The 10556-nt window shown below is 43.9% G+C and overlaps 1 protein-coding gene across 4 annotated transcripts in view; it reads left to right on the top strand.

Annotated features, from left to right (window-relative positions):
- The first annotated feature begins 9525 nt into the window (after positions 1 to 9525).
- KDM6A (lysine demethylase 6A) overlaps positions 9526 to 10556 on the top strand; it is a 127041-nt gene continuing 126010 nt past the window's right edge. For all 4 annotated transcript variants that reach the window (XM_075853915.1, XM_075853914.1, XM_075853913.1 and 1 more), the window contains exons 1-2: positions 9526 to 10188; positions 10436 to 10499. In XM_075853915.1, the coding sequence (XP_075710030.1) occupies positions 10022 to 10188; positions 10436 to 10499 (231 nt within the window). In that variant the 5' untranslated portion in view covers positions 9526 to 10021. The remainder of the gene's footprint in view (positions 10189 to 10435; positions 10500 to 10556) is intronic.

The following is a 10556-nucleotide window of genomic DNA, read 5'->3' as shown; positions in this document are numbered from 1 at the left end:
CTGGGCATGACATATTTGCCACTGAAATGGCATATCTAGGGAAAAATATAAATTTTTAATTTGCACCATCCGCAGCGCATTCATTTATGGAAAAGACCTGTGGGGTGAAAATGCTCACTACACCCCTTAATAAATGCCTTGAGGGGTGCAGTTTCCAAATGGGTCACTTCTCAGGGGTTTCTTTTATTATTTCACATCAGAGCCTCTGCAATTGTGAACCAATACCTTGTAAATCGCCAAATTAGGCCTCAAATTTACATGGTACACTTTCAATCCTGAGCCTGGTCGAATGTCCAGGCAAAAGATTAGGGTCACATGTAGGGTGTTTCTAAAACCGGGAAAGACTGCATAATTAGAGAGCTGTCTTGTTATGGTGGCACAAGCTGGGCACCACATATTGGCATATCTATGTAAAAAATCCCATTTTCACTCTGCAACATCGAGTGCACACTAATTTCTAAAAAACACCTGCAGGGTTAACATGCTTACTACACCACTAGGTAAATGCATTGAGGGGTGTAGTTTCCAAAATGGGGTCACTTCTGGGGGGTTTACACTGTTTTGGTCCCACAGGCGCCCAGAAACCAATCCAGCAAAATCTGCACTCCAAATGGCGCTCCTTCCCTTCTGAGCCCCGCAGTGTGCCCAAACAGCAGTTTATGACCACATATGGGGTATTGCCGTACTCAGGAGAAATTGCTTTACAAATGTTGGGTTCTTTTCTTCCTGTATTTGTTGAGAAAATGAAAAATTTTGCGCTAAAGCTACGTCTTATTGAAGAAAAAGGATTGTTTTTATTTTCACTGCCCAATTCTATGAAACATCAGTGGGGTCAAAATGCTTACTACACCCCTAGATGGATTCCTCAAGGGGTGTAGTTTCCTAAATGGAGTCACTCTTTGGGCGTTTTCAGGGGCTTTGTAAATGTGACATGGCCTCCGCAAACCATTCCTGCTAAATGTGATCTCCAAAAGCCAAATGGCGCTCTTTCCCTTCTAAGCCCTGCCATGTGTCCAAACAGCCGTTTATTACCACATCTGGGGTATTGTTTTACTTGGGAGAAATTGCTTTACAAATTTTGCGGTGCTTTTTCTCCTTCAGTCGTTGTGGAAATGAGAAAAAATTAGCTAAACCTACATTTTCTTTGAAAAAATGTTGATTTTAATTTTCACAGCCTACTTCCAATAACTTCTGTAAAAAAGCTGTGGGGTCAAAATGCTCACTATACCCCTAGATAATTTCCTTGAGGTGTGTAGTTTCCCAAATGGGGTCACTTTTGGGGGATTTCCACTGTTTTGGCACCGCAAGAGCCCTTCAAACCTGACATGATGCCTAAAGTATATTGTAATAAAAATAAGGCTTCAAAATCCACTAGGTGCTCCTTTGCTTCTGAGGTCCGTGTTTCAGTCCATTAGGACCACATGTGGGATATTTCCAAAAACTGTAGACCCTGGGCAATAAATATGGAGTTGCATTTCTCTGGTAAAACTTTCTGTGTTATAAAGAAAATTGGATTAAAATTAATTTCTGCAAAAAAATTGGAAATTTGTAAATTTCGCCTTTACTTTGCTTTAATTCCTGTGAAAACAGAACCGATAAAAACACAGGGACATATACAAAAACACAGACAAAGGCCATACTTACAAATGGACACAGCCAGGCCAGAAATGCTGATGAAAGGGCGAGCAGGTGCTTTAAATAATAATAGCCACTCCCACTAGTCTTGAGGGGAGTGGTGTGTGGTGCATGGGATGTGTAGTAAGAAATAATAAATGAATAGTGTGTGTGCAAGTGTAATACTATAAGTGAAATATAGGGGGCAGTAATAAATGAAGTGCCTCAATAGAAATAAATGGATAATGGGGTGCAAGTGAGTGAAACATGGAGGGATAGTGTGTACGTCATGAGGCACAACGTGTATAGCCAGGTAGAAGCCTATTTGTGACGCCTTGATAATTCATAGAGCGGGCTACCCTGCTTGCTATGCCAAACAACAACACACCATGCTCTCCCAGCATCAAAGACCCGGCTGTGTCCAAGAGAAGCGAATATACATAATAATGAAAAATACCTGGGGTATTGGTAATCATTTTGGCCAAAAGGACGCAAGCTCACAATCCACGACAAGGATCCCCAGACTTGCGAGTCCCTAACTCCTAAACTGGAACAGAACGTTCCTGATGCACAAACAGAACCGATAAAAACACAGGGACATATACAAAAACACAGACAAAGGCCATACTTACAAATGGACACAGCCAGGCCAGAAATGCTGATGAAAGGGCGAGCAGGTGCTTTAAATAATAATAGCCACTCCCACTAGTCTTGAGGGGAGTGGTGTGTGGTGCATGGGATGTGTAGTAAGAAATAATAAATGAATAGTGTGTGTGCAAGTGTAATACTATAAGTGAAATATAGGGGGCAGTAATAAATGAAGTGCCTCAATAGAAATAAATGGATAATGGGGTGCAAGTGAGTGAAACATGGAGGGATAGTGTGTACGTCATGAGGCACAACGTGTATAGCCAGGTAGAAGCCTATTTGTGACGCCTTGATAATTCATAGAGCGGGCTACCCTGCTTGCTATGCCAAACAACAACACACCATGCTCTCCCAGCATCAAAGACCCGGCTGTGTCCAAGAGAAGCGAATATACATAATAATGAAAAATACCTGGGGTATTGGTAATCATTTTGGCCAAAAGGACGCAAGCTCGCAATCCACGACAAGGATCCCCAGACTTGCGAGTCCCTAACTCCTAAACTGGAACAGAACGTTCCTGATGCACAAACAGAACCGATAAAAACACAGGGACATATACAAAAACACAGACAAAGGCCATACTTACAAATGGACACAGCCAGGCCAGAAATGCTGATGAAAGGGCGAGCAGGTGCTTTAAATAATAATAGCCACTCCCACTAGTCTTGAGGGGAGTGGTGTGTGGTGCATGGGATGTGTAGTAAGAAATAATAAATGAATAGTGTGTGTGCAAGTGTAATACTATAAGTGAAATATAGGGGGCAGTAATAAATGAAGTGCCTCAATAGAAATAAATGGATAATGGGGTGCAAGTGAGTGAAACATGGAGGGATAGTGTGTACGTCATGAGGCACAACGTGTATAGCCAGGTAGAAGCCTATTTGTGACGCCTTGATAATTCATAGAGCGGGCTACCCTGCTTGCTATGCCAAACAACAACACACCATGCTCTCCTGTGAAAAGTCTAAAGGGTTAAGAAATTTTCTAAATGCTGTTTTGAATACTTTCAGGGGTGAAGTTTTTAAATGGGGTGACTTTTTGGGGGTTTCTAATATCTAAGGACCTCAAAGCCACTTCACAACTGAACTGGCCTCTGTAAAAATAGCATTTTTACATTTTCTTGAAAATGTGAGAAATTGCTGCTAAAGTTCTATGCCTTGTGATGTCATAGAAAAATAAAAGGATGTTCAAAAAACGATGCCAATCTAAAGTAGACATGTGGGTGATGTTAGTTAGCAACAATTTTGTGTGTTATAACTGCCTGTCTTACAAGCAGATACATTTCCTACGGTTTCCGTTTGGATTCCCTTCATGTGTTCCCCTGACGGAAAGGTCCGACAGAACCCATGAACGGAGTACCGACGCAGATGTGAACGAAGCCTTAGGCCTCATTCACACAGCAGTTTTTGGTAAGTATTTGTAAGCCAAAACCAGGAGGGTGCAAAACAGGGAAGAGGTACAAATCTTTCCATTATAATTTCTCTTGTGTAGGTTCCACTGCAGGTTTTGGCTTCCAAATATTGATATAAAATACAGCCGTGAGAAAGTGATCTAAAGCTACAGTATATTTGTTACAATTCAGAATCCAGAGAATTTAAAGCTGGCCATGCACATTAGATAATGGTCAGTGGATCCCACTGATCCCGACAAGATCTGCTGACACTAGAATGGTTGCAGGGATAACCGGAATTTCTGTGATGAGGGGAACAAGGATCGGATTGGTTGGATTTGAATCTGTCTGATCCTTTGGTTCCTTTAACCCCTTCCCGACATTTGCCGTACATGTACGTCATGGAAAGCATTGACTTCCCGCATCTTGCCGTACATGTACGCCGAATGTTTGGGACCGGCTCAGAAGCTGAGCCGGTGCCATCATCACCGGATCTCAGCTGTATCTTACAGCTGACATCCGGCTGTAACGGCGGGGACCGAAATTAGCTTCGATCCCCGCCATTAACCCCTTAAGTGCAGTGCTCAAACGCGATCGCTGCACTTAAGGTGTTTGCAGCTCATCGGAACCCCAGTAATGAAATTGCCGGGGTTCCGGTGGCTGCAATGGCAACCGGAGGCCTAATACTGGCCTCCCGGTCTGCCTAGAACCGAAGCCGGTCAAGATCCGCCCGGCGGCGGAGCCTGATCGGCTTCCGTAGCTGCCGGCAAGATGGCGCCGGGTCAGGAGCTGATCCGGCGTCATCAGCGGTGGAAGTCAGCTGTACTGTACAGCTGACATCCACCTGTAACGGCAGGAACCGGAGCTAGCTCCGATCCCTGCCATTAACCCCTTCGATGAAGCAATCGAAAGCGATTGCTGCATCGTAGCGGTTACTAGCAGATCGCCAGCCCTGACAGGCAATCAGGACTGGCGACTGCTGTTATGGCAACAGGAGACACAATGGTCTCCTGCTCTGCCATTACGGAAGCTGATTTAGGCCCCGCCGGGAGGCGAAGCCTAATCGGCTTGCTGTCAGTGAATGACTGACAGATCTAATACATTGCACTACATAGGTAGTGCAATGTATTAGAAAAAAAAAAATCTGACCATTGGACCTTCAAGTCCCCTAGTGGGACTTGAGAAAAAGTGTCAAAAAAGTATAAAAAAGTGTAAAAAAAAAGTGCAAATAATAAAAGTTTGAAAACAATAAAAGTTTCAAGTAATCAAATAAAACACAATCCCCCTCTTACTCTTATCAAGTCCTTTATTATTGAAAAATAATAATAAACCATATGTATTTGGTATCGCCGCGACCGTAACGACCTGAGGTATCAAAATATTATATTATTTATTGCATGCGGTGAACAGCGTAAAAAAACCGTAAAAAACGTTACCAGAGTTTCTGTTTTTTAGTCACTTTGCCCTACAAATGTTAGAATAAAAAGTGATCAAAAAGTCGCACGTATCCAAAAATGGAATTTCGTTTTTTTGTTTACCTGGCATCCCAAAAAATAGGATAAAAGGTGATCAAAAAGTTGCATGTACCCCAAAATGGTACCAATAATAACTACAGCTCGTCCCGCAACAAACCAGCCCTCATACCGCTACGTCTATGAAAAATAAAATCAGTTATGGCTCCAATAAGTCAGGAAATAAAAAAATATGCAGTTGTGCCCGAGGGGAACATTTCTTATGTTTGAAGAGGCGATTTATCAAGGACCTAAAATTAGGGAACCAGGAAGGGGAGGGCCCAAACATATCCGCTGGAAGCGACGGTGCCCGCATTATACCAGGACAACACTTCCTAGCAAAATTCCCCAAACTACAAAGGCGCGGAGTGTGGACCAAAAGGGGCATAAGAAAGGACGCCATATATCAGTGCGACACTGGCCTGTGCGGAAAGGATTGCTTCACAGCGTAACACACATCTATGGATTATTTTATTGTTTTTTTACCCCATTATTATACCACCTGACTATGCCCCTTATATACTCCGCCCGGCTTACATATGCCCTACATTATAAACGGAAACACCAGTAAGACTCCAAACAAAACTACTACCAAGCAAAATCCACGCTCCAAAAGCCAAATGGCGTTTCCTCCCATCTGAACCCTACAGCGTGCCCAAACAGCAGTTTCCTTCCACATATATGGCACCGTCATACCCGGGAGAACCCTTTTAGCAATTTTTGGGGTGTGTGTCTCCAGTGGCATAAGCTGGGCACGACATATTTGCCACTGAATGGCATATCTAGGGAAAAATATACATTTTTAATTTGCACCATCCGCAGCGCATTCATTTATGGAAAAGACCTGTGGGGTGAAAATGCTCACTACACCCCTTAATAAATGCCTTGAGGGGTGCAGTTTCCATAATGGGGTCACTTCCCAGGGGTTTATTTTTATTATTTCACATCTGAGCCTTTGCAGTTGTGAACCAATACTTTGTAAATCGCCAAATTAGGCCTCAATTTTACATGGTAAGCTTTCACTCCTGAGCCTGGTTGACTGTCCAGGCAAGAGATTAGGGCCACATGTAGGGTGTTTCTAAAACCAGGAAACCCAGCATAATAATTAGAGAGCTGTCTTGTTATGGTGGCACAAGCCGGGCACCACATATTAGCATATCTACGGAAAAAAATCCCATTTTCACTCTGCAACATCGAGTTCACACTAATTTCTACAAAACACCTGCAGGGTTAACATGCTCACTACACCCCTAGGTAAATGCATTGAGGGGTGTAGTTTCCAAAATTGGGTCACTTCTGGGGGGTTTCCACTGTTTTGGGCCCACAGGCGATCAGAAACCAATCCAGCAACATCTGCACTCCAAATGGCGGTCCTTCCCTTCTGAGCCCTGCCGTGTGCCCAAACAGCAGTTTATGACCACATATGGGGTATTGCCGTACTCGGGAGAAATTGCTTTACAAATGTTGGGTTCTTTTTTTTCCTTTATTTGTTGCGAAAATGAAAAAATTTGCGCTAAAGCTACGTCTTATTGAAAAAAAAGGATTGTTTTTATTTTTCACTGCCCAATTCTAATAAATTCTATGAAACATCTGTGGGGTCAAAATGCTCACTACGCCCCTAGATGAATTCCTCAAGAGGTGTAGTTTCCTAAATGGTGTCACTTTTTGGGCGTTTTCATTGTTTTTTCCCCTCAGGGGCTTTGCAAATGTGACATGGCCGCCGCAAACCATTCCTGCTCAATGTGATCTCCAAAAGCCAAATAGCGCTCTTTCCCTTCTAAGCCAAGCCGTGTCTCCAAACAGCCGTTTATTACCACATGTGGGGCATTGTTTTACTCGGGAGAAATTGCTTTACAAATTTTGTGGTGCTTTTTCTCCTTCAGTCCTTCTGGAAATTAGTAAAAATAAGCTAAACCTACATTTTCTTTGAAAAAATGTTGATTTTTATTTTCAGGCCCTACTTCCAATAATTTCTGTTAAAAACCTGTGGGGTCAAATCGCTCACTATATCCCTAGATAATTTCCTCAATGGGTGTAGTCTCCAAAATGGGGTCACTTGTGGGGAGTTTCCACTGTTTTGTCTCCTCAGGGACTTCGTAAATGTGACATGGCCTCCGCAAACCATTCCTGCTAAATGTGAACTCCAAAAGCCAAATAGCGCTCTTTCCCTTCTCAGCCCTGCCGTGTCTCCAAACAACCGTTTATTACCACATGTGGGGTATTGTTTTACTCGGGAGAGATTGGTTTACAAATTTTACGGTGCTTTTTCTCCTTCAGTCCTTGTGGAAATGAGAAAAAATTAGCTAAACCTACATTTTCTTTGAAAAAATTTAGATTGTCATTTTCAGGGCCTATTTCCAATAATTTATGCAAAAAACCTGTTGGGTTAAAACGCTCACTATACCCCTAGATAATTTCGTCAATGGGTGTAGTTTCCAAAATGGAGTCACTTGTGGGGGGTTTCCACTGTTTTGTCCCCTCAGGGGCTTTGTAAATGTGACATGGCCTCCGCAAACCATTCCTGCTAAACTTGAGCTCCAAAAGCCAAATGGCGCTCTTTCCCTTCTCAGCCTCGCCGTGTGTCCAAACAGCCGTTTATTACCACATGTGGGGTATTGTTTTACTCGGGAGAAATTGCTTTACAAATTTTACGGTGCTTTTTCTCTTTTAGTCCTTGTGGAAATGAGAAAAAAAATCGCTAAACCTACATTTTCTTTGAAGAAATGTTGATTTTAATTTTCACGGCCTACTTCCAATAATTTCTGTAAAAAACCTGTGCGGTCAAAATGCTCACTGTACCCCTAGATAATTTCCTTGAGGTGTGTAGTTTCCCAGATGGGGTCACTTTTGGGGGATTTTGACTGTTTTGGCACCGCAAGAGCCCTTCAAACCTGACATGGTGCCTAAAATTTATTCTAACAAAAATAAGGCCCCAAAATCCACTAGGTATTCCTTTGCTTCTGAGGCCGATGCTTCAGTCCAGTAGCACGCTAGGGCCACATGTGGGATATTTCCTAAAACTGCAGAAACTGGGCAACAAATATTGAGTTGCATTTCTCTGGTAAAACCTTCTGTGTTATAAAAAAAATTGTATTAAAAATGTATTTCTGCAAAAAAATATGAAATTTGTAAATTTCACCTCTACTTTGCTTTAATTCCTGTGACATGTGTAAACGGTTAAGACATTTTCTAAATGCTGTTTTGAATACTTTGAGGGGTGAAGTTTTTAAAATGGGGTGACTTTTTGGGGGTTTCTAATATATAAGGCCCTCAAAGCCACTTCACAACTGAACTGGCCCCTGTAAAAATGGCCTTTTGAAATTTTCTTGAAAATGTGAGAAATTGCTGCTAAAGTTCTAAGCCTTGTGATGTCATAGAAAAATAAAAGGATGTTCAAAAAACGATGCCAATCTAAAGTAGACATATGGGGGATGTTAATTAGCAACATTTTTGTGTGGTATAACTGCCTGTCTTACAAGCAGATACATTTAAATTGAGAAAAATGCTAATTTTTGCAATTTTCCGCTAAATTTTGGTGTTTTTCACAATTAAATACTGAACATATCGAGCAAATTTTGCCAGTAACATAAAGTCCAATGTGTCACGAGAAAACAATCTCAGAATCGCTTGGATAGGTGAAAACATTGCAGAGTTATTACCACATAAAGTGACACATGTCAGATTTGAAATATGAGGCTCGGTCAGGAAGGTCAAAAGTGGCTAAAGAGGGAAGGGGTTAAGAGATAAGCATTGCCAGAAGCTGTAACTTATACCCCCAATTGCTATAACATACACACTGTGCAAAACCAAACTGTTTATAGGGGGTTAGGGAAAATAACTATCTGTGTATTGAAAACTTCACCCAAAAGCCTTTCAATTATAGAAAGTCCAGAAAAATATCTGCCTCCAACATCACCATATGCCAGACCTCCAGTTCTGGTCATCTTTATAAATAATATTTGCAGCACTTCCTATCAACTTCATTTTTTTTATGGGGGTCTTACTTCAGGTAGAGCCCTCCTCTAAACCTATGAGTTTTGCACTATCCATTGACAGCAGGGATACCCTCCCACATGCTTTACAGATCACAGCCTAACTTGCTGTCTTTGGCTTCTCTCCATTGGTATCACTAGTGATGGACAGCACGTTCATCCAATATAGAGAAAATACGTCATGGCCACGCCCCAAAGTAAGAACAGCAGGGTCCTAATTAGAAAAAACCGAAGAAGTTGCTTGAGTCCCGGGAACCTCAGCGGGAGGGAAGGAGGGGGAGGTGACGTAAGTCAACAAAGGTCACGTGTCGCCAGCGCTAGCACGCCAGTGGTTGCGTGAGGCGGGGCGAGGCGTGGCCTTTGGCAAGTGGAGAAAGGGGCGGGGCGAGAAAAGAGCGGCGGTGGCGGCGACGGGTAGTATGTATGTATGTGTTTGTGTGTGCGTGCGCGCTGCTGTGCTAGAGAAGTGCGTGTGTGCTGCGGACTGACACTATTGCCACAAGTTTGTGCTGATATTTCCGGGGACTCCGCTCTCAGGGCACACACTCCCGCTCCTGTCTGCGGCCAGTGTGGCAGGACGCACTATGTAAAACTACACAGAAAGCACAGTGTAAACAAGACATTACTGATGAGAGGTTTCCAGCATGAAGCGCCCCGCTGTCTCTAGTCACGGCTAAGCTCTGGGGGGATGTGGAGGTAGACGGGGGGAGTGAGCCCCACAATAAGGCGGTGTGTTTACACGGCCGGGCACACACACCCGCATCATTGACACGCACGTTGTGTGGTCTCCGCTGGAGGAGGAGGTGGCTGGAGTGCGGCTCCGCTCCCGCTGGTCGCCGTGTGACTGCCAGTGACGCTGCGTTTCCATGAAATCGTGCGGAGTGTCGCTCTCCGCCGCAGCTGTGCTCTCTGCTGCTGCTGCCTCCCTCGGTGATGAGGAAAAGAAAATGGCGGCGGGAAAAGCGAGCGAGAGCGAGGAGGACTTCCCTAACCTGACAGCGGACGAGCGAGAAGCCCTGGCCGGGCTCGACAGGTTGGCGGCCTTCTTCTTTACTTCTCCTTCCTTCTCTTGCTCCCCTAAACCCACTGTGACCCTTCACCCTGCGTTACCGTGCCCCCCGCTTTCTGCTGCCCCCGGCCCTGCACCCTCTCCCCGTGTGGCGGGGCTCTGTCTTCTTGCTGCTGCTGCCTGACAAGTTTATTGGTGTTTATTGTTTTTTCTGTTGCTTTTTCCCCCTCCGCTCCTCTGTGCCCCGGGATGTGGTGTCCTCCTTCTGCAGCCGACTCTATGGATTTCTCGGGCTTCATGAAGATGGCGCCAGAACGAAGGCCTTGCTTTCTAAGGTAAGATGACAAGAGGGGCGGCTGGATGTTGTTGTTATTGTTAATAAAGTGCTGCGC

This window comes from Rhinoderma darwinii, chromosome 2, assembly GCF_050947455.1.
Source record: "Rhinoderma darwinii isolate aRhiDar2 chromosome 2, aRhiDar2.hap1, whole genome shotgun sequence".
Classification (NCBI taxonomy): Eukaryota; Metazoa; Chordata; class Amphibia; order Anura; family Rhinodermatidae; genus Rhinoderma; species Rhinoderma darwinii.
Note: the sequence above shows the minus strand (reverse complement) of the source record. Positions and strands in the feature narration are given on the sequence as shown.